The sequence below is a fragment of the Lepidochelys olivacea genome (genome assembly GCF_965140295.1).
Source record: "Lepidochelys olivacea isolate rLepOli2 genome assembly, chromosome: 3".
NCBI lineage: Eukaryota > Metazoa > Chordata > Testudines > Cheloniidae > Lepidochelys > Lepidochelys olivacea.
Window position 1 is genome coordinate 83,175,012 of NC_140413.1, and position 25,309 is coordinate 83,200,320.

At 42.3% G+C, this 25,309-nt stretch overlaps 1 protein-coding gene across 1 annotated transcript in view; it reads right to left on the reverse strand.

The window, feature by feature from the left end:
- Window positions 1–25,309, reverse strand: part of SEC63 (SEC63 homolog, protein translocation regulator) — a 100,184-nt gene that overhangs the window by 43,972 nt on the left and 30,903 nt on the right. Inside the window, exons 4-7 of the mRNA XM_084623907.1 lie at window positions 22,572–22,684; window positions 14,889–14,950; window positions 3,789–3,847; window positions 2,533–2,583 (exon numbers count right to left, since the gene is read on the reverse strand). Of these exons, the coding sequence (XP_084480033.1) occupies window positions 2,533–2,583; window positions 3,789–3,847; window positions 14,889–14,950; window positions 22,572–22,684 (285 nt within the window). The remainder of the gene's footprint in view (window positions 1–2,532; window positions 2,584–3,788; window positions 3,848–14,888; window positions 14,951–22,571; window positions 22,685–25,309) is intronic.

Below are 25,309 nucleotides of genomic sequence, written 5' to 3' on the forward strand. Positions count from 1 at the left end.
CAAGGATTAATCTTTTAATTATAACTATCAAATACTAGAATACATTAAAACACAACTAAACTGCTTTTCAATTCAGAATTTATTCAGAACCAACCTCCAATATTCATATCAATACAAAAAAAAATTAAATTCACCCTACAGAGTCTGAATTTGTCTTTTTAACATAGCTGTGATGGAACAATGCCAGTTCAATTTCAGTTTTGTAAAGATCACCTTTTACCAACTCTAAGACTAAAGGTCATTCTAACATTTTAAAAGTTACCAAAAATATCCCCCTGAAGTGTTTATAAACCAAAAGGTTAAAGGATTGTGTTAGCTCATGTCAACCAGAAGGTGAAATTGACTAGAAACTATTTTCAATTTGTTCCTCAAGAAATCTGTAACAGTATAAATTTATGTATAAAATAATTCTGAAAACTTATTTTTATCTAATGTATTAGCATCACAGCTGAGCTTTGCTAGCCTAGGAGATTGACAGCCACACCTCCCTTTCCTCCACATTTGGGGGACTTCCAAATGTAAACAGCTTCAGCTTTTATGTTTTTTTAATTTTTCTAGCTCTTTTTCTTGCAGAGACAGCCTTGAAAACAAACTGATACAAACCAATCACTAGAGTTGAAAGCTAGTCACCTAAGTTTCCTAAAGACCACAGGTTACTCTCAGTCCCTCCACACACATTTACAGTGCATGTTCTTGACTGTGCCCTTTACTTTGGCTTCTGCAGAATAGAGTTTTTAAACAAGCCAATTAAGGTCTTTGATGGGCCAAGAGAGCTTTACAATGATGTCAGTAGAATATGAATGGTCAAAATGGGTTACGCTCAACAGTCTGACGAATCTGTACACAGAGATTCATAGAATCATAGAATATCAGGGTTGGAAAGGACCTCAGGAGGTCATCTAGTCCAATCCCCTACTCAAACCTTTAGATTCATAAAGGTCCCACTGAACCTTTGAAACTGGTGCAAATGTTTACAGTACTTTTAAACAAAAATAGTTCAGATATGCAGCATGAACGCTGTTTCTAGTGTGACCAGATTCTCAAAGGGGAATAAAACAGAATATTACTTGTTCTAAGGGAGGAGTGTTTATGTGATTTTGACAGATAGGGGAAAGAGAAAATGGTGCCCAATCCACCCTTTTATGTTTTCTATGCTTTTGCCTTCTTTTTTTTTCCCCCTACTGTCACCTATCCTCCCATCTCCTCTCTCTATACCCAAGTCTTCTCCTCTCCCTAAATCCCACCTCCCTATAACCAATATGGTCTCATTGTTTCCTTGTACACCCCATCTATCTCCAACTATTGTCTCTTGTTTTATATTTAGATTGTAAACTTTCTGGAGTGGGGACAGTCCCTTGGTCTGTGTCTGTACAGCACCTAGCACAATCAGGTCCTGGTTCTTGACTGAGGCTCCTAGGTACTACAGTAATACAAATAATAAAAATAATCACCACGTGTATTGATTCTACCACATACACTCACTTCTTTGTACTCCTCACTTGCTCACTTTCCCCCACCTCCTACATCCTGCCACAATCTAGTGCTGCTCTGTTGGGCAGATAAAGGTCAGCAGAAGCATGGTCTCTCCCCAGCCCTTTCTCTGGTTCAGTAGCCACCTGCCACCAGCAGCGGTGGAGTTGAGCTGCCTGTAAGCTGGCCATGTGCAGTAGTATCCAGAGTCTCAAAATTCCATATGAAACTCTATGCATGGAGAAAGGAGAACACAAAGGGAGTTTTCACAAAGAGTGTGCAAGGAAGAGAGAGACCACGCTTTCACACAAAACTGAAGGTTGAAATAAAATTGTTACTACACAAAAATGAATAAAAATTAAAATTATAGAACAAAGTTATCAAGCGAAACTTGACCATCAACTGACCATCAACTTGTTCCATCCCTAGAGGAAGTAATTCTAGTGGCCTTAGTTCAACATTGAGGCTCAGCAACAACCCTGAATTAACTTCAAAACCAATAGATGAAAGGTATTCCCCAATTGTGACGAATAAGGAGAGAAGCTATGCAGCAGAATATATACACTGTTGTAAACATTCAGGATAGTCAATGTTTTTTCTTAAAGTCCCAGCTCTTGGAGTCATGAGAATCTCTTTCATTTTAAAAGTTTTTATCCCTCAGAATTTCAGAGAAAAGCTTGACAAAATGAATCCTGAAAAGTCAAATACCAAGAGGCAGATGAAAAGAATCCAATAATTTTTTAACATTTCATGTTTCAGCTAATATTCTGAGCACCTGACTCATGACTTCTGAGTGAGGCTGACAATACTGTGTATACATAAAAATGCATGACAAAGGGATGGGCAAATTCTGCAAACAATTGGTCATGAATTTCAACAGAATTAAGCACCATGGCATAGCATCTTTTTTCATGAGAGCTTTTCTGCAAGTGCACTTTAAATGGAAGCAAACACAGTTACTAGACTGTACACAAAGATGTCTTAGGAGTAAGACTTGAGCTCCTCATTCCCCCCATTCATAAAAATAAAGATTCTTTTCCCTTTAGTTTAGGTAATACTTACCACAACAACTGGAAGAATAACCATAAATGCTAGTCCATATACCAGCAAAACCTAAAAAGAAACATATTTGATGTACACAAGTCTATTACTAACTATATTTCAAACAAGAAGTTGTGTTACATACATATGCATTAATTAGCTAAATTTATCGCTCTAGGAGAGATCTTGAAATTTATGATTTTGAAGGCTACAACTAAATGGATCAGAAGCAAGATCTCATTCAGAAATTTTCACCAATTAAATATAGTAAGTGTTTTGTATGAGTAAGTTCTTTAAAATGCCCATCTGTTGTCTTGGGTGGGTTGTTTTAATTATCCAAAAGTTGTCTGCTAAGTAGTGATTTTAAGGAAAGACATCTAGTTATTCTATTCTTGAGCAAGCAGGTAAGGGTCAGCACTAACATCTAGCAATGTAATGTAATAGAAAGGATTTTTAAACTGTGGGTGCAGAATTGCTAGGGTACAGTAAGTTGTATAGAAAGAAATTATATCTCTATATAAAGACCAATAAGTTGAAGTCATGTGTATATTTGATTCTGTGCTTGCATAAATTGCCTAGGAAGGTTGTGGAATCCGCATCATTGGAGATTTTTAAGAATAGATTAGCCAAACATCTGTCAGGCATGGTCTAGATCAGTGGTTCTCAAACTTTTGTACTGGAGACCCCTTTCACATAGCAAGCCTCTGACCCCCCCCTCTTATAAATGAAAAACACTTAATATATTTAACACCATTATAAATGCTAGAGGCAAAGCAGGGTTTGGGGTGGAGGCTGGCAGCTCGCGACCCCCCATGTAATAACCGCGCGACCCCAAGGGGTCCCAACCCCCAGTTTGAGAACCCCTGGTCTAGATAATACTTAGTCCTGCCATTAGTGAAGAGGACTGGACTAGATGACCTCTCAAGGTCCCTTCCAGTCCTATGACTATGATTTAAGCTATTCTATGCAATAGCAAAGGTACACTTATAGAAGGTATAATGACCAGGCTACCACATCAACATCATTTCTGCATGTGTTAGTACCCTGCTCCCAAAAAGATTACATTTAAGCTATTTTATCACTTCTTATTCTGAAATTTTCTCCATGGAAACAGAGAACAATGATACATTCTAAATGAGTGATAGGCTTGGAAGTAGAAACATCTGATCAATCAATACCTACTCACATGCATAAAGTTAAGTATGGGCTTAACATATTTGCAGGATTAATGCCCGAGGCTGTGTCATGGAATATTACATAAAGTTACGTTAACTCACCAAGAGAGAATTTTTCTGATCCACAATCCAAGCTGGCAATGCAATACCAAAGCTCGTAGCTGGAGAGAATAAGAAAAACAAACCTGTTACAAAATGGCAAGGGATTCTTTTAAAATCACATGGACTTTCAAGTGGGGGGGGGAGAGGGGGAAGCTTTTATCCATGTCAGTATTTAAACAACAAAATTCTAAAATTCAGTAAACTAAAAAAAGGTTTTGGAAGTATGTCTACTCAAGGATGCAGAGAACTGATAAGAGTTTCTGAAGCTCTGAAAATTTCACCAAAACTATTTTGGCTCAATAACTATATGCAAGATGTACAAATATATCAAAAGAGAACAGGTGAATACAAAGATGCAACAATTTAATACAGTTGTCCAGATTTGCAATGCTTCCACTGGTACAAACACATACAGTACAGTAAATACCTTGATGGGGAAAAAATGGTTAGCTACCTTTCTATAATCGTTGTTCTGCAAGATGTGCTGCATATGTCTATTCCAGTATAGGTACGTGTGCTCTGTGCACAGTTGTCAGAACATTTTCCCTCAGTGATCCTCGTCGAGGCAGTTTGAGTGCCCTACGCCATCGTACACCACTGTGTGCAGGTGTAAGAGGGCAGAGTTGTCCCCAGCCCCCCCTCAGGTCCTTCTTACCAGATAGACTCCAGTAGAGAAGGGAAGGAGGGTGGATCATGAAATGGACATTTACAACACATTTCGAAGAATAGTTATGGAAAGGTAGGCAACCACTTCTTCAAGTGATTACACATCTACTCCACTGTAAGTGACTCACTAACAGAACAACTTGGAGGTGGGCTTGGGATCTACTTCAATAGAGATTGGAGAACAACACTTCCAAAAGTGGCGCATTTCTTGAACGGATGGGCTATAGCATAATGAGAAGCAAACGTGTGCACTGATGACCAAGATGCCACTTTGCAAATGTCCAGAATAAGTACTTTAGTCAGAAAAACCAGTGATGCTGCATGCACTTTAGTTGAATGGGACAACACCTAGCTGGTGGAGTCACATTAGCCAACTTGTAGCATAAACGAACGCACAAAGAAGTCCAGGATGAAATCATTTGAGCAGAGACTGGCTGGTCCTTCAATGCAGTTTTGTTTATGGTCACAATTTGTTAGTGAATACCTAAACAACTTAGTACAGGTCCACGTAGAAAGCTAAAGCTCCCATCACATCTAACAAATGAATTGTCTCCTCATCTCTGTAAGAGTGAGGCTTTGGAAAGAAAGAGTAAATAAATTCCCTGGTTAATGTGAAAATTAGACACCATCTTTGGCAGGAACTTAGGGCAAGAGTGGAGGTAAACTTTATCCTTATGAAAAGCTGTACAGGGAGGCTCGGATACCCAGGCTCTCAACTCATCCACTCTCCTTACCGAGGTAATCACAATTAAAAATGCCACCTCTGTAGACAGGAGGAAGGAAAGCTACAAGAGGTCCAAAAGATGGCCCCCATTAATTTTGCTGACACCAAGTTCAGATCCCATGAAGGAATAGGATCACGTACTGTGGGTATAATCTGTCCAAGACCTTTAGAAACCTAATGGTGATGGGGCTAGGGAAAACTGATCTACTGTCCGCTAAGGGGCAGAAAACTGACAGAGATACATCTGATACAGGTAACTGCTGAAGTTTATGTTTTAGGTGTAAAAGGTAATCTAATATGTGACTGATGGGAGCGTGTTCCAGAGGGACATCCTTCTGTTGGGACGAGATGTACTACTCAGAAGTACTTCCTGACCATACATAGAGCAAGCCTTTTCTAACAATGTTAACCATAAAGCATCCACCTGTCAAGTGGAGGGCTTGCAGGCTGGGGTCGAGCAGGTGCCTATGGCCCTATGAATCACGTCTGGGTCCAACAGGAGAAAGAGTGGAGGTCTGAGTGACAAGGGTAGCAGAATCGAATACCAGTGTTGCTGAGGCCATGCAGACACTATGAGGTGAGCATGGTCTTGCTTGATTTTGGACAAAACTCTGGGCAGTGATTGAATCAGAGGGAAGGCATACAGGATGGAGATCTTTCAGGACAGCAGGAATGTATCTGACAATGAGTCTTGCCGAGACCTCCCTGGGAACACAACTGATGGCATTTCCTATTGGCCTTTGTTGCTAAAAGGTCCACTTGGGGAGTCCCCCATAGCTGGAAGATGGATCTGGCCATGTTGGGACTCAGCAACCATTAATGGCCAATGGAGAAGGATGTGCTCATCTTATCTGACAATGTATTCTGCACCCCCTAGAAGGTAAGCAGCTCTGAGGTGAATCCAATTAGCTATGCAAAAGTTGCACAGGAATAGCTGAGGAAAATTCACTCCTCCCTGCCTCTTTACATCAAACCAGTCGCTGTGCTGTCACATAAAACTAGCAGATTTTTTCCCCCTTGATATGTGGAAGGAAATCTGAACAGGTTAGACCAACAGCTTGCAATTCCCTGATATTTATGAGAGTCTTTAGATCTTTGAAGACTTACAGATCTCATGTGCCCCCACCCTCCCACACCCAGGGATAATGCGCCTGTGACTAAAGTGAGCGTTGCTTGTGGGGAATGAAGGGGGCCACCATACAGACTTTCTTAGGGTCCATTCACCAATCCAGAGACAAAACTAACATTGGTAGTCAAACCACTGTGTCTAAATGATGGCAACTCGGGGCATACACTGAAGCAAGCCATCCTTGCAGCTTGCTGAGGTGCAGTCCAATGTGCTGCACTGCACAGGCACACACTGCCATGTGTCCCAGGAATCTGAGGCAGCTGCACACTATGGTCAGAGGATGTGCCTTCAATTCTAGAACTAAGCCCCATAGTGTTTTGAACCGCAATTGCGGTAAACAAGCCTTGACCTTCATAGAGTGTAAGACCACCCTAATACATTCTATTCTCTGTACTGGTTTCAGGATTGATTTGTCCCAGTTTACTAGGAGCTCCAGCACACTGAATGTGCACAGGATGATGGATACACTGGACAGCATGTGAGTCTGGAACCAGCATTTGACCAGCCAATCATCCAGGTACAGGAACATGTGGACCCCTACTTTTTGATGAGTCACTTACTGACTCTACAGGTTTAGCTGGTGATAAAGAACATGATGCAACACCAGTGCCAGCTCTGTGTCTTTGGTGAGGGAGCTGCCCAAGCAACTTCTAGCTGCTCGGGACTGATTCTGATCCTTAACACCAGAGAATGTTGCCTGTGGTGCTGATGCTCTCAGTGCATCCTTAAGGAAACTGACTGAGGTGGGTGAAGAGACATCCTAGCAGGAGGATATGGCCCTGGGACCCACCCTTATCTATGCCATTGCCTCCTAGGAGGCAGCCACTACTGGGACTGCTGTGAGATCTGTGACCTCCAAATCTCTGACAGAGGTTATGCATCCCACCTAGACAGGGACACAAGATCACGACACAGAGTCCTCTGATAGTGGGGGAGCAAAGCCCGTTGGAACTGGAGATAGGTGGTCAGATCCCAGAGATGGTGGTATCAGGAATATCATTGCTGGCTTTTTCCTCAATTGCATTGGCTTCTGAAGTACCGAAAGCTGAATGGTAATGATACTGCATGCTGCTGACGAGGCGGTGTAGGAACCAAGGAATTGGTACTGACTGGATACCTTCCTGCACTCCTAGGGACACAGGTACCAAGAGGTTAAGCAGTTCTATTGGGGCTGCATATGCCTCTGGTGTCACTGATACCAGTACTGATCTGTGACCACAGTGCGTTTGTAAGGATACTTCAGTGCTGGGCTTTGATGGACCTGGCACAGGTTCCGGAGTCAACAATCCATTCTTTTTAGATGAGAAGTGCTCTAGAGAGTGCCTCCCTTCAGAGTCTCTCTACAGTCCTTGCCTCTAGCTGACCACCTCCATATCCCACCCAGTCCACCAACACCACCCACCACTCACACATTAAACCCAATAACTGAAATTAGACTAAAATACTGCTGCCCACAAGAGACTAGACTACTAAGCACCACAGGCAGAGACTAGGAGCGACTACAGGACACCAGGGGAATGGCAGGGAAATGATCAAGTGAGATATATCTAGATAACCCTGGCAAGTGACCCACACACTGCACAATCAGGTGTAAACCTCCTCAAGATCACTGCCAATCTGACCTGGGGGAAATTTCCTTCCAAACCCCACATAGAGCAATCAGCTGGACCCTGAGCACATGAGCAAGAACCGGCCAGCCAAGCACCTGAGAGACAGAATGCTTGGAGCGACCTCAAGAGCCCTGGCCCACTCAATCCAATGTCCCATCTCCAGCTGTGACCATCCCTGATGTTTCAGAGGAAGAAGATAAAAAAAGCTGAATACATTGAGGGGGAGGGGAGGAATCCCGTCCTTAGTCTAGCATGTGGCTGGCTGAAACCCTGAAGCATGAGCTTTTAGGAACATAAGAAACTGGAACTGAGCCCTGCTCCCTACCATCACAAACAACCCCATCATACAACTACACTCAAATTTGTTCAGCTCTCTTTCAAAGCTGATTAAGTTGTTTGTCCCCACAACTCCTTCTGGGTGGCTGTTCCAGAACCTTGAACTTGGTATTACTGAATTTCATCCCATTTCTGTAACTCCAGTCACATCCCTTCTTCTCAACCTTTTTTTGCTAGACTAAAACAAGCTAAGCTCTTCTAGTCTTCTCACATAAGACCCTCCATTCCCCAGGTCATCATAGTAGTTCTTCTCTGCACTTGTTCCCGTTTAAATTAATCTTTCTTCAGCATGAGTGATGAGAATTATACACAGTATTCCAAATAAGGTCTTCACCAGTCCCTTGCACAATGGCATTAATATTTCTCCATTTCTACTGGAAATGCCTCACCTGATGCATCCTAGGATTTCATTTGCCTTTTTCACAGCCACATCACATTGGTGGCTCAGCCATCATGTGATTGACCCACACCTCCAGATCTCTCTTGTCTGTTGCTTCCAACTGATGCATCTCCATCTTGTAGGAGAAATTATTATTAGACCTTAAGTGCACATTTTTATCTACTTCCTCTGAAGCATCAGGGACAGCTACAACTGGAGATGGGACACTATTAGACCTTAAGTGCATTTATTCTCCAATCTATACCTGGGAAGTTAAAGTCTCCCATTATGGCACAATTCCCAAAAATATTTTTCTCTAAATAATATTAAAGAGATCTCTATCCATATCCAAGTCTGATCCTGGGGGTCTATAGCAGACCCCTAACACTATCCTAATAGAGCCTCTTTTACAATCTTTCCCCTTGAATACTTTTGGTGTTAGAATCATAGACTATCAAGGTTGGAAGGGACCGCAGGAGGTCATCTAGTCCAACTCCCTGCTCAAAGCAGGACCAACCCCAACTAAATCATCCCAGCCAGGGCTTTGTCAAGCCTGACCTTAAAAAACTCTAAGGAAGGAGATTCCACCACAGTCTAGATCCATCCTCTTTAAAACCCCTTTCAGATAGCTGAAAGCAGCTATCAAATCCCACCTCATTCTTCTCTTCTGCAGACTAAATAATCCCAGTTCCCTCAGCCTCCCCTCATAAATCATGTGCTCCAGCCCCCTAATCATTTTTGTTGCCCTCTGCTGGACGCTTTCCAATTTTTCCACATCCTTCTTGTAGCGTGGGACCCAAAGCTAGACACAGTACTTCAGATGAGGCCTCACCAATGCTGAATAGAGGAGAATGATCACGTCCCTCAATCTGCTGGCAATGCCCCTACTTATACAGCCCAAAATGCCGTTAGCCTTCTTGGCAACAAGGGCACACTGTTGACTCATATCCAGCTTCTCGGCCACTGGAACCCTTAGGTCCTTTTCTGCAGAACTGCTGTCGAGCCATTCGGTCCCTAGTCTGTAGCAGTGCATGGGATTCTTCCGTCCTAAGTGCAGGACTCTGCACTTGTCCCTGTTGAACCTCAACAGATTTCCTATGGCCCAGTCCTCTTATTTGTCTAGGTCCCTCTGTATCTGATCCCTACCCTCCAGTGTATCTACCACTCCTCCCAGTTTAGTGTCATCTGCAAACTTGCTGAGGGTGCAGTCCACACCATCCTCCAGATCAGTAATGAAGATATTGAACAAAACCGGCCCCAGGACTGACCCTTGGGGCACTCCGCTTGATACCGGCTGCCAACTAGACATGGAGCCATTGATCACAACCCGTTGAGCCCGACTATCTAGCCAGCTTTCTATTCACCTTGTAGTCCATTCATCCAGCCCATACTACTTTAACTTGCTGGCAAGAATACTGTGGGAGACTGTATCAAAAGCTTTGGTAAAGTTGAGGAATAACCCATCCACTGCTTTTCCCTCATCCACAGAGGGAGTTATCTCATCATAGAAGGCAATTAGATTAGTCAGGCATGACTTGCCCTTGGTGAATCTATGCTGACTATTCCTGATCACTTTCCTCTCCTCTAAGTGCTTCAAAACTGATTCCTTGAGGACCTGCTCCATGATTTTTCCAGGGACTGAGGTGCAGCTGACTGGCCTGTAGTTCCACAGATCCTCTTTCTTCCCTTTTTTAAAGATGGACACTACATTAGCCTTTTTCCAGTCATCCAGGACCTCCACCGATCGCCATGATTTTTCAAAGGTAATGGCCAATGGCTCTGCAATCACACCTGCCAATTCCTTTAGCACCCTCAGATGCAGCGCATCCAGCCCCATGGACTTGTGGTCCTCCAGCTTTTCTAAATAGTTCTGAACCACTTCTTTCTCCACAGAGGGCTGGTTACCTCCTCCCCATGCTGTGCTGCCCCGTGCAGTAGTCTGGGAGCAGACCTTGTTTGTGAAGACAGAGGCAAAAAAGCATTGTTGGTAGTGACCAATAGATTGCTATGCTGGTTTTGATAGTGAGGGATGTAGCTTCTACACATTCAGCTATTTTTTTTTGCCAATGTTTCCTCAAACATCCTCACACCTCGACACTGGGATACGAGGTGATCCGATATGACTGATTGCTATGCATGAGTGTAACACAGCTTCCTTGTAGTCACTGAGTAAGGAGATATTGCTCATTACCACTCACATAAAGTGTCTCACCAGGACATAACTTAAGACGTCCCACTTCAAGCGAGAATCATACCCCTAGATGACAAACCACTTGCTTGCAACTAAACACATTTTACTTTTTAAATATAGGAAAATCTTTTGGTGTGAATGGCTATAACTGAGAATGAAATTTATGTGTAGCATTTCCTCACGTGGCTGGCTTACAATGAAGATGCTTTGCTTTTGCTCTTTTGGCACCTGAAATCTTTGGAGTTTGACAGTTACTCTGTGCAGGCTGCAACAGGTAATCGTCACTCTTGGTCAAACCTTCCCATGGTGGCAAAAGGCTTCAGACAGGTTCAAGGGCCAGGCACGAACGTGCAACTCAAAGCCTCATGAACTGGCAGAGCATCTACTGGCTGTTTGTGGCAGCAAAGCAGATCTCACTCTCTGAGGATCCTAAAAAGCTGCCTATAGCACCTTCTGGACTTTGCTCAATGCTTACAAGGCTTCTTTGCTGCCACTGTAGGGGACAAAGGAGCCTGCTCAACAGGTGCTGTACTGGAAAAACAAGACAGTTAGAAACTCACTGTTTTAGTGATTCCTTGGCTCAGGGGAGGAGCTAGAAGCTTAAATGAATTTGCTATTGAACAAAAAGGAATCAAAATGTTTTACAACAAAGTGGCCAGGAGAAGCTGACCCACCAGTCTGTTTAATCACCAGAGGCAGTAATCCTGCTGGCCTGAGTAGAAGGGCAGGACTTACTCCTGAAGTCTCCAGCAACAACATTGCATTCCACAAGTGGGAAACATTACACTTAGCCATGACTGAGGGGAAAAGCTGGGCAATAGGGAAAAAAAAAAAAATCCAACAACAAGGTTTGTTAGTTCTCACCTGTAACTTTGCATTTAACCAAAAATAGAAATTTTCATTTAAATGTTTCCAAACCAGCCTCAACTCGCCTCATGTAGACATGCATTATAATATTGGCTCTCAAACTATAGTATATCGACCACAAGTGGTCTGCGGCAATCTGGCTGGTCACATGGTATTAGCCCTACTTTTTTTTTTAGCTGCCAAATAACATTAGATCGTCATCAATCCCGCACCATCAGATACATAAGGCAGAAGCCAAACAGTGCCAATCACCACACTGCTGGGCTTGATTTTCCCAGGTCTTTTATATTCAGATTTAATCATGCCACTTCAGTGATTATTGTGCTATGGAACATGCCTCTGGTCAGCCTCTCCATCTCTTGCTGCGTTGCCAATGAAATGCTAGTCTAGGTAGCTTATCAGGGATTCCTAAAAGATATCCCAAATATGTCCATCTCTTCTTCTTTTCTACTTGCATTGTTGTATGTAGTTGTGCCCATTCTAGGAACTCTTCATTACCTATTCTAGAAGTTCATTTTACTTTGAATAGTCTATGCAGACACCTGCATTGAAAGCTGTTCAGTTTGTCCTGGATGGACTCATTTTTCCCTAGGACTCTGTTCCATATATAAGGATGCTTAGGATGTTGCTTCTAAAGATCTTAAGTTGGGTCTTTTTGCTAATCACACTGGAGTTCCATACAGTATTGAGATTTTGAAATACAGCATTTTCTTTAGCTATTCTGGACTTTACATCAAACATGCACTATGGTGAATGACCTCACCCAGATAAATAAATTTATTAACAGCTTCTCAAGGCTACACCTTCCAAGTAGATAAAATCATCAGCAGGTAAATTATCAGTAAATCAAAAATTGAAGTGATGAACGTTAAGACCTCTGTCTTTTATTGCATATCTTCAAACTGATTTATTTATAAAACAGATGTCTTCTGCAAAGTCTAAGTCTCCAAGCTCATGATATATCCACACAATATCCATTTCCATACCTTCCCAAAATAAAATCAGTAGCGATTTATAACAGGATGGCTGGCCCACTAAAGGAAACTGAGCGCAGCTCTCCTATTCCAGCTCAGGTACTCCCTGTTTGGGCTAATTAAGAGAGCGGAGCAGCATCTGGGAAGCTACAAGAGACTTAAGAGTGAGTTAAAAGGGTCAGAGCAGACTGGTTTGGTCAGGAAGAGAGGTTCCTGGGAGACGGCTGAAAGCACAAGAGCAGCAAAGGGTTTGCTGGCTGAGAAAACCAGGGCTAGAGGGCTGAAGGCAGAAAGGAGAAGCAGAGGGAGATGCCTGCTGCCTCTAAGCTGGAGCAGAGGGCTGAAGGGAGGGAGCAGCCAAGGGGCTTATACACTAGCATCTCATTGCCATGAAGCTGGGTCCCCACAGGAACCAGGAGAGGTCCCTGTGGAAATGCTATGAGCTCCCACTGGGAAGAGCAGGGTTGTGCCCCAGAAGGAAGGCCTGGGTTGGCTGTCCTGGTGGAGGGACAGAGGACAACTGAAAGAGTCCAGGTCTGGTGGAAGACAGCAAGATGGTGAGAACAGAGCCGGGTTTTTAAAGATTGCATGCATGGAGCTGATGTGGACTATGTTGTGGGACTTCTGGTTTGGGACTCTTGCAGTGTGGCTCGGTTAATAAACCATGATGTACTGGAGGACAGGTTGTATTGGATTTACTATGAATTCAAGAGGGAAACTGAGGTGAGGGGCCACTCACAGGGCTTCAGTCTTCAGTAGCAATGCCTTGTGATCTACTAGAGTCATTTTGGAGGAGTCCTGACGTCTTCCTCTCTAGTGAGAGGAGTCTTTGATGGCATCTGCAGCCAATTACCCAGGTAGCTGCAATGCCAGCATTAAATTAGACCTGGTCTGGGCTTCCCTAGCAGTCACATTCCACACTGTACAAAGTATTTGGAAATGTGGAAAGTGTGGCATCTTAGGTTTTGGAAGCACACTATACATGATGGAATGTCATTACTGTTGGAGCCTGGTGCGACGGGGTATACAAACCCCATGCTGGGCCTGAAGGGGTTAAAAGGCAATACTGGGCCCAGGTAGCCCTCCCCCTCCAGAGCTGCTGACCATGCTCCAAGACTGGAGGAACAGGTTAAAAAGTGCTCAGAAGCAGAGGCAAAGGGTGGTGGACAGGTTGTAGGAGAGGGGTATCTGTGCACTAACCACAAGGTCGCCCAGTCCTCTGAGCCCCCATCACACCTGGGAAGAGAGTTGTAACATACTCACCTTTTGTGGGATAAGGTAAATTTGGGGGGGGGGGGTTCTTTTTATTGTTTTGCTGACCTTGTTCACCTATCCCCATTGTAACATATACTGTACTTCCAAGTACGACAGTTATTGTTAGTGTGGGAAATCTTAACTGAAAGTTTCCTGACGTTTTCATATTTCTATTGCACTTTAAATTTGTATTAAAAGGTTTTTGTTCTGGAAATTATCGTAGTACTCTTAATGCTACAATGCAAAGTGTGACCAGTTCTAATATTACTTTGAGCACCTCATGTAGGGCCGGATTGTCACCTTTACTCATGTTATGAAGTAGCACCTTAATGTAAACGTGGCAGAATCTGACCCTTAAGACTCTACTGTCAGGACATTCACTCCCACTGACCTCAATGGGAGTTCTATAACAAAGTGCTGGCGGTATAGAGCCATAACAGTGTACAGGCATGAATTTTTGGAATAACATTGTCCAACTTAATGGAAGACCTCCTTTCATACATTTAAAGATTACAGAAAGCTGTTTACTTCATTATAAGCTACAATTTCTCTTTAGCAGAACCTCATGTTATAAATAAACTTTTGAAAACAGGTTACTGACTAAAAACTGAAAATGTTTTTGAAATGTTTATAAGACAACTAAAAAGATTACATTTTTTGTTTGCACCTCATTCCCTCTATTTTGTTAATTAGTGGTAATTCTCTCTGGATACTTACTGAAATAAGCAAGCTGTCTGAAACAAAGTTCTAACAATAATTCTAAATTAGCAAAGCCTCTCTGAGTTCCTCATCTATCCTAGAACCGTTATTCCTAAAATTTTACATTTTGAGAACTGACAAGTTCCTTCAGCCAAATTAAAAAATGTATTTTACATACACTGAGAAATGAGTCTGACTCAACTGGACTGAGATACTACACAGATTGTGGCACAACAGCTACAGTAAAAATCATATCACTTATAATTATTACCTTGTGGCCCATCTGGGTTGCCAAATTCTTCCCAATTTTTTCGAGATTCTTCATCAGTTAAACTAATTTTAAAGAAAAGTTAGCAAGTTAGTAGAAAGTACAGTAAGTTTCTCTGCATCATTAATAATACAGATTAAAAAAAAGTGGTATCAAGCCCCATTAAGTATATTTGAGAGCTGGTTTGGTTTGATGGCCTAAAAGTAGCAGAATGTATGACAAAGGAGAAGACAGGAATCTGAATTCTAAGCTTAATCTTCAGCTCCTCACACCTGGAAAGGCACAGAATTCTGTAGTACTGTCTTCAGTTACTTAGGAGACAGAGGGGAAAGTATAAGCTTTAAAAGCTATACATCAATACATGCTGGCCAAAATAAAGGTAGGTTCAACACTCAAAGCCAGAGAAGATTCATAACAATGCAAAGTAGGTATTGGTGACATTACATGTACTTTAAAACAAAAACTTTTTGAAGAAACTAGCCCAGTTAAATTAATGCAGAATGTGACATTTTATACCAAGAGCACACAGTCTGCATTTGCTGCCTAAGGGTTTCCAGGCAGAGCTTAAGTGTTGGTTTGACTTATGAAATTAGATAAGGGACCTGGCTACCTAAAAGGCAGTATCCAGGAGATACTACCCTAACTGGGAAGAGCAGAGGCACTCAAACCAACAGTCCACAGCTTTGGTAGAACACGATTTAAGTACCAAGACACTGGAGGTTCTCTCTGATGGTAGGGAAACATTCATGATACCCTGAAGGAACCTGAACACCATGGGTTGAGAGAAGAGGTTTGTTCTTAAAATCATGGTGAGCAGACATTGCCAAATGAACCTTAAAGGAGACTAAGGCTGAACCCTAAGACCTAAGGGGTAACAGATACTTTAGAAACAGGACTTCCACTTGAGAGAGTCTTTACTATCGCTCCAAATGGTAAATCATTTCCATTTCTGTCTACAAGTACAACTAATCCAGAAAAGGGTTCTTTTCTGCAAAAAAGTTTGATGAAAATGAAACCTTTTAATTGATTGTCCACATAAAATTTCAATTTTACACTGAAAACTCAAATACCTCAGGCAAAAGTGTGAGCTGTAGTGTGCTCCTCATGTTTCCCATCCTCTTCTATTGGTTGGGACCCCAACTGGACTACGCCTCCCACAGTGGACTACAGCTAGGGATTCTCTCATGCACAGCTTCCTCTAAGAGGTGAGACTGTGTTGCACTATGGCAGATGTAGTCCAGATGGAGATCCTAGCCCCTAGAGGAGAATGGACACATGAGGAGCAAATTACAACTTCCAGTTTTGGCTGAAGTATTCCTTTTCAACTGAAATATTTTGACAAAAATATCAAAATTTTCAAATGAAAAACACACACACACTTTTCAGGAAAAAAAATGTGTTAAGTCAAAAACAGTTTCAATGGAAATGTTTTGACCAGCCCTATTTGTAACACTTCAAGGCAGAACTCTTTCTAAAACGTAAAATAATGGCCTGAATCCTCTATGTATAGAAGCAGTCCATGCTAACTAGTAAACTAATCTCCTCCATGCTGCTGGAGGGAGAGTCTCTGAGTTTGGACGTAGGACTTTCCGTTTCTGCTGAGATAGGTGGTCTGGAGACAGAGGCAGCAGTAATGAGAGTTTCCTGGCCACCTGCAGATGATGTACCAGTGCAGGCCTAGTCACACTGATACTATCAAGTTGCTGGCTCTGTCGAACCTCAACTTCCTTATAACCCTGGGTATCAAGGTGATGGGAGAGAAGACATAAAAGGGGTTTGGCTCCAGGCCAGCAGGAATTTATCATGAGACCTCTTATCTGTGTGCGCAAAACTGAGGGTAACTTCTGTGTGCCCTCAGAGCTGGACTCCGAAGGCAGTGCAGCCACAGTGCTTCCTGCAGCCCAGGGAGGTACTTAGGGGAGGGTCTGATCTCCCCACCTTCCGCCCCAGAGCGGCCGGGCAGGAGAAGACGAAGTCCTGTCCCCTCCCAGCCTGGCTGGGACTAGCAGCTAGGAACCCCTGGTTGGGGCACTCCCAGCAGCATGGGGGAGATCAGATCCACCTCCAGGAACCTTCTCCGTCTGCAAGAATCTCCGTGGCTGCTGCCCTCAGAGTCCAGCTCTAAAGGCAGCATAACTGCAGAGCTTCCTGCAACTAGGGAGGTACCTGGAGGTGAGTCTTATCTCCCCCCAAGAGCGGCCGTGCAGGGGAAGAGAAAGTCCCATCCCTCCTCGGCCTGGCAGACTAGCAGTTGGAGCCTGGTGAATAGTAAGAGCCCCCAGCTGGATTGCCCCATTCCTGCCCCTCTTCCTCCCCTCAAATAGCTGGATTGCATGGGGGAGGTCCAATTTCACAGCTGTGAATTTGATAGGGCCATACTAATGAGCAAAAGATGCAACAGAGTTCAAGGAAGCTTGCATGCCTAGGAGTCTTAAGAACTGTGTGGTTTGTACTGCGTGTTTGAGGATTATCAAGGAGTCTTATTTTTAGAAATCTCTTCTGGGAGAAAGGCCCCGACTTGTGGAATCTAGGATTGCTCCAGTGAAGGTGATTCATCTGTCCAATCTACACAGTTTTTTCTCTCAGCTGATTAGCAGAGACTGCAAGAGGTTGCACATGTAATGTCAGCAGGATCTCTCTTCTGTGATATAAGTGGCTATCAGGAGCCAGATAACTGAACATGCCCTGGCACCTGAGATATGTAGCTACTAATAATAGAGACTTTGTGAAGAACTCTCAGGGCTGTAGATAATCCTAATGGAAGGACTCTGAAATGGTAATGATGACCTGTGCCCACATGGAACCTGAGAAACTTGAGGTGTGTGCATTTGATTGCCACAAGAAAGTAGTAGGATTCCTTTAAAAGCCACCTACCAATCCCCCTGAATAAGTAAGGAATGATGTCTCCTGGGGTGAGCACCCTGAACTTGAATGTTTTGATCAATTTCTTGACACTTCCCTCTTTGGCTCTCTTTTGTAGGAGGGGACTCACTTCCTTTTAGCAGGACTTTCTTACAAGATCGGACCCTCAAGAGAGGGAGGAGGGGGATGAAAGCAATGTGGTTTGGTGCAGAACTGAATAGAGTAACCTATTGGATTGTGTCTGGTACCCAACAATATAAAGTAACCTGCACCAGACAATGTAAAAACAGAAGAGAGAAGGGAGGGAGGATTGGAGCAGTAACACATTTCATCACGCAGCTCTTGACCATCCCATCAAAACTGCTGCTTGGAACCTGATGTCCCAGGCCGAGCTGATGTATAACAAGGTATCCAACTCCTATTCTGTTATGACAGTTTGCTAACAGCCACTTTGGAAGAAGGCAATCATTGCCCCCTTGAGGCTGTATCTGCTACTGTTGCAGAGACGTGGACCGCTTTTGGCGATGACATGACAGGTAGGAAGCTCTCCTTAGGATAGAGGTCATGGACCGAGTCATGCCCAAGGACATGGCAGCAAATTTTGTGGTAATCTTTTCCAGTGTCATCAGTCCTGCCACTGAAGAAGCCCATGCCTTTGAAAGGAAGGTCTTTAATATTTTCCTGGGATTCAGGAGGCTTGCAGATCTTAACCCAAGGTACCTTCTTAAATTGTTTGCCCAGGCACCTAGTCTGCATTCTTCCCTTTCTGAAGGGGTAGAGTGAGAAGCTTTGTTACCTCTGGCTGCCTCCTTTGCTGTGGAACCATCATGGTATTAGCTCCAGGGTGGTGGAGTAGAAACTGATGCCTCTCACTTGGCACCCGGCACCTCCCGTGAGCTCCCTTGGGTGCTAGTAGAAAGGAAAAAAGGAGAGAGCAAAATATCCTTGATCAGATTTAGGACACTTGAAATGATAGGGATGGCCTGCTTCTCTTTAGTTTGTAGTCGGAAAATATCAAAGAAGGGATCAAGTTACTCCAATGCCAACACATCCACTTGATACTGGAAGGTATTAGACATTCTCTCCAAAGGCAATTGGAATTGCCTCTGATTATCAGGTGGAGAAAATTATGAGGTGTCAATCTGATCCTCCGTGAGATACCATTTGTACATTCTTTGACAGGAGCTTTGTACCATCCCTCAGAGTGGGGGTCTCATCCCACTCATATGATAGAAGCAATTCCTCTTGTGGATCCAGTGGTGCTGAATTTGGCAGCAACTGAAAAATGAACACCAGTGGAGGCAGGGGTGTCAAGCAAAGAAAGGATACTATAAAGGGCTTTGATGCTAGTGTTAATGAAAGTGCTGAGTTCAGCACGAGGTTAGGCTTGGCAACTTCCAGTAGGGAGTCCTGATTGTATGGCCACAGGAGGAGCTGGAGAAGGCCCTGAACAAGAGCCCTCCAGACTTCTGCATTTAGGAAAAGAAAGGTGACGAGGCTCTATTGAACAAGGTAGTGGACCTTCCAGGTTCAATTTCAAAGGGATCCCATCTTCCTCAGGACATTCTGGATGGAAACCAGTCAGTAACTGTTGAGTCAAACTGCATACAGAGGCATAGCCTCGACGGAAGACCCCTCCTCAGGCATGGAGATACTGATGGCGTTACCAGCGTCTGCACAGGTGAATTATCCAGATTTACAAGTGACAAAACATCTGGCTTCAAAGAAGCATTGAAGGGCAGGTGATGTTAGTGCAGGTCAAGAATCTCTAGGGCCCCCACGTTGTCAGATGCAGATAGGAGGAGGAATGATGATGATGATGCTGCTTATGGCTGTCTAGTGAGGCCAAATGTTCTCCTTTCTCTCACGTTGAGGGATTGCAGAAGAGACCTGCAAAAGTGGAGCCAGAGTACAGATACCACATAGAGCCCAAAATATTGGTGTCCAGCGAGTAGTCTGGGCATCATCCATGATGTTTTTGATGCCACTTTTGGCTTAGCTGACTCAATACAGAGAGTGGCACTGATCCCTGGATGAGAAATTGCATCCTTGGATGTACCTTAGAGAACCTTGACATGGAGGCTGGTATACTCCCTACCAAGAGACTTTCCAGAGTAATAGGTTAAAGGCTTTGAGAAGCCAAGTACATCTCAGCTTCGGATGTCTCTCCCCTCTCATGTAAAGAGTGGCACGTTGCATAATGACACAGAGAGGTGCTCATCCATGCATAAGAGCTCAAATGTGTCTCCAGAATTATTGAAGAGCAGGAAGTGCAGTTCTCGATGCACTTACAGGGCTCAGGATACACCAAACAGGCAGCTACACACACCATGCTATTCTATTCTACACTAACACAAACTATTTACAAATATTAAAGGAACTAGACTACAAAAATCTCTCCCATGGACACAAAGGCGCATTCCATTTAGTTCTCTGCTACACAGAAGGCACTGGGGCAGTTGGAGGTGCACCTCCTTAAACAGAGTGGAGTGTTAACATCAACTTCATGCAAGATCACTCATGCACCCCCAACAGCTACAGCTTTCCAAGGCAGTTCTGCAGCTCAGTGACAGGTTCCTCTGACCTGAAAAAAACTAATTTTAAAATAAAAGTTGTGTGTGTTTGAAACTCATGTACATAAGTGACTTAAAAAAAAAAAAGAAAAGAGCCACATTAGGGTGCAGAGGTTCAGCTATATAAATACATCTGGAGACCCATCCATTTGAAACTCACATTGCACATAATTCAGCACAAAAACTAAGTTAATGGTTGAGAAATTAAATGCACACGTCAAGATTTTTAAGGTTATGGTTCCCACACAACAATAACTCAGTCACACTGCACAATTTATATTAAGACAAATACAAATTATGTATGTGCAAGGGGTATGACAGTCATTCTGGAAAATAAAACTATCTTGACATGTGTTTAAATTCTCAGCCACAAAGTTCCATTAATTTAGTATCACACAGACACTGAGTTTAAGGAAGTTAATCCTAGCTGTCCAAACAATACCAGATAAACTGAGCAAAAACAAAACAGACTCGTTTTAAAAAGCAGCCACTCAAAATCCACAGCTTTGGCAGCACACTGAATACAGATAAAGCAGGACATTTTATAACCCCCCTCTGCCAGACTACTCACTGGATACCAATTTTTTGGGCACCATCTGGTATCTATGCTCTGGCTCCACCATGAACATATGGTTATGTACTCTAGCTGTGCTTAATTTACAGATTTCAAATGTGATTTGAAACAGTGATTTAAAACAAGATATTACTGAATCTGTAACAGGCCACCTGGCTAGCCACTGTCACTTAGAAAGTTTACCACTGGAACAAGGAACAACTTTCCTCAAAATACCCTATTAAACATCTAGAATTTTGACAAAAATCAACATTTAAGTAAAGCATTTAACACGGAAACTTGTCTTCTTCTCTATCCTATATCAGGCTCTTAAAGTAGGATCAATCCTCTTAGCATCTGAGTGCATTTAAGTAGTGCATTAAACAACGTGACTAACATCTGTCACGCGTTTGTTCTCTTGTCCTTTCCCCAGAGGTAGAGGTGCATGAAATGTCCGTTTCAATTTTTTTTTAAATGCACATACCGTGTGCTTATATTAGAGAAATCAAGAACAAAGGAACATGCTTTGCACTTCAGTCAGAGGGTGATGAGATTTGTGATGGTCTTTAGTTCCTGTGGGAGCTCATTCCATAGTTTTGGGCTGGCCCCAGCAAACACTCTGTCTCCTGTTCTACAACAAAACCTGCTCTAAGGATCACTTCTGATACACAAATCATCTTAAATAGTCATTTTACCGTATATAAAACATTTAGGACGCTTCTTTTTAACCTTTATTTAAAGGCCACTTTGTTAGGCTTAATTTTATTTCTCTCATGAAGACCGCCCAAGGATGGTCCTTGGATTGTCTTCAAGAGAGAGAAAATTAAGCCTATCTTAAGATTCAGTGTTTGAATAATGTTAGAATACACACTTCAATTTTGGAAATATTTCCTTTATTAAAACAGAATGTAGACTACATCCTTTGGTGGTGGTCTACCAAGGCTTCATTACACATCATATCAAAAACCATAAAGGTGTTAGCTGAGGAATGACTAGAAGCGATGCAGTGGAGAAAAAAGGATTTAGCGAGAGTCACTTAAAAACTACTGGGATAATTTGAGAAGGCCATTAAATCAGAGATATAAGCCAGCATGAAGTTCAATGGTCTGGAGAACAAGCCAGGCAAGAAGACACTAGAGGTAAAGAAAGTGGTGAGGGAGTGTTCCAAAGGAAATGAGTCAGAGGTCAAAATGAGATGTCTCCATTAGTGGATGAAAGCAGAAAAATTGAAACAATGTCTCCCTCTCTCTCTTTAGTCATATCTATCTTTATTGCCAGATGAAAATGAACAGAAACAGTACATTGATGCTTCAAAACCAAAACTTGGATATCAAATAATTACCCTTTTATGGCAATTCTGAAATTTAGTTTAAAGCAAGACTACTTATTTTGTTCAACACAATCTTTAACTTTACATAATAGAAAGTATCTCACCATATCAACTATGTGAAGTCGAAGTTTAATCAAAATTAAGATGTTAGAGCATATTGACAGATACTGCTAGAAACAATTCAGTTGGATAGTAAATGAGTCAGCTGTCAAACTGAAAAGCAGCTGACCTTTATTATGTATTTAATTGAATTAGTATTCATAGATGATATCAAAGTCAGTCTCTGCTAATATCCTACGGTTATATTTTGATTTCCCTCCCACCCACCAATCCCAATCTCCTATTCTGTGAAATAGCCAGGAACTTACGCTGCATAAGCCTTTGCAATCCTCATGAACATAACCTCATCTCCTCCTTTATCTGGATGGTATTTTAGCGACAGTGCACGGTATTGTTTTCTAATTTCCATTACAGTTGCTCCCTTAAAAGAAAAGCTTCATGTTAGTACTGTATTACCAAACACATTACATCAAAGATGCCTATTCTACCATGTTTGTACTCTAACACGTTTCTCTTTGATTGGCTCAGAAAAATACTGCAATCAGCATAAGAACAGGGAGTTCTATTCAAACAACTTTCATGATCATACTGAAACATACATTCAAAGCATTTCCATTTTATAAAAACCAAATATCATTAAACCTGCAGAATTCAAACTCTGTGTTGCAATTTAACACAGAAAATTTTTGGAAGACAGAGTTGAAAGGAGCTGTTTGAGTGATCTTGCTCATCCACCAAAACAAAACCAAAGAAAGCAGGATTTTCTTCAACTGATATAAATCTAGCATTCATCTGAACATATCTTGTGATCAGGACACACTTATCTGCGCTTACCTCAAGATTTCCTGTCTCTGGAGAGTAAGTTTAACAGATCCATACAATGGGTACCTCAGCTTGGATGTAGAGCCAGACCTGTCAGTCACTGGAAATAGTGGAATGCCCACCCCTCCCACACCCCGAAATTCCCTCTAGTTTAGCTAGCTTTCATTGCCAGGAACTCATATTGTGTTAACTACATTTTGAGGACAATGTACAGTATCTCCTGCCACAAAGCATGGTAAATTCCAGTAATGATGACAAACCCAAATTCCTGGATGATTATTTTCATCTCTGTTCTGTATGATCCATTTCTTTCCATGGCATGTCAGATCTGTGAACCTTATTACTCAAAATAAAATAAGTTTTCAGGTAAGGACAAATATTTTCCAATTCTACTTCAAGCTAAGGTCCACAGACCCATTACAAGGGGATCATCATACGAGTCTACTTACAGGATGGGAAGCAGGATCATTCTTAATTGTTGGACATCCAAAATGCAAAACATCCTATATTATGTGTACACACACACACACTAAGAGAACATTAGGGTTGCAAAGTCAAAACTTGGGGAAAATGAGCAGAAGCGTCTGATTACTAGAGCACAAGATCCTGGAAGTAGAATTGAAGATTCCTAAGTCTTAGGATTCCTCTGTCAACAAATATCGGTCAAATCCACTCGCAAAGTGCCCCATCCCCCTCTAGTGCTGGTGGCTGATGATCACTTACTACTGCTATCCCGTCAGTTCTAGTAGCAGAGACCTATGTGGTGGGGCTAAAGGTTCCAACTCTACTGATAACACATGAGGGTGTCAACATCATGACACATGATGAAGTCAGTTTTTTCCGTTTGCTTTTTCAAAAATTTGGGAAATTGCATATAAACTACATTAAAACATTACGGTTGTAAAGTCAAGTACTCAAAAGTTAGGACGTGCCAGAATTAAGGTTACCTGTGCCATCAGCAGCACACAACATTGACTTTCAATAAGTGAGATATTTCTGGGTGCAGGTGCCACTCTGCCAATCTTCCTCCTTAATGGGTAGTGCACATATCTATATGTAAGGTACTTTTATGGCACCTCCTTTATCACGGTATCTGAGCACCTCAACTTTTAAATGTATATATCCTCAACATCCCTGTGAGGACAGAGTACAATTATCCCCATTTTACTGAGGGCAAATTGAGGCACAGACAGGCTAAGTGACTTGCTCAAAGTCACTTAGGAAGTCTGTGGCAGAGAAGGGAATTGAACTCATGTCTCCAAGTCCTAAGCAAGTGCCCTAACCAATGGATAATCTCTCCTCTCTCACAAAGAGATAGGAAACCTTGCTCCACCCAGAACCAGAAATTTTCTTTCTGGAATAGGGCTACTCATGTTCTTCGCACTTATTTAAAAACCTTCCCAGACATACTGATTGTCATGACTAGTGCATGTCCGTTATTCATGGAGGAAATAGTGCTCCACTACCTCAGTGAACCATTGTATTCTAGCAGATAGATGCTATGCTATGTATTTCTGGTATTCATTTCCTGAACTGAAACAGGAAGATCACTTTAAAAAACAAAATCTGATTCTCTTTATTTACCAGTTGAGGGAGCAGAGAATATACAACTGGAGTTAGATCTCTGCCAATGGATCAGATACAGTAAGATGTAAAGGGAATGCCCAGAATTACTGTATAAGTATCACATGAATTCTGGATCATTGAAGCATGCCAATGTGGGACATCGGCATTCCCAATAAGGTACAACAAGAATTGTATTTTTGTTTGTGACACTGCTTGTTTCCATTATAGCCATCTTCATCTTCTATTATTCATCTGAGATAAGATCTTCTTGTACCTGATTGTATTCTTCCTCAACAGAGGTCTGAGATCAACTTTCCTGGCACCATGCGTCTGTCTTGAATCCAAAACACTCCAGGAACCATATTATTTTGTGTATTTCCTTCAACTTTGCCATTGTACAGAACCTTGATGAGAACAACATTTTCCAGAAAGAGATAAGTGAATTTCCTTCTTACCTAAAGCCAATATTGTTGCCCACCATGATCTTGAAAGAGACCCTGGGAACACAAGTCAGGTCAAAAGTCAGGTTGACCAATGTTGAGAAAAGAAAAATGGTGCCATCCATCTGAAAAATGCAAGAACTGTCTGTAGGCTTGTAAAAAGGAAGATTTCCTTCTTACGTGTGAATTTTCTTTTTAATACTTATGGCCAACAGTCT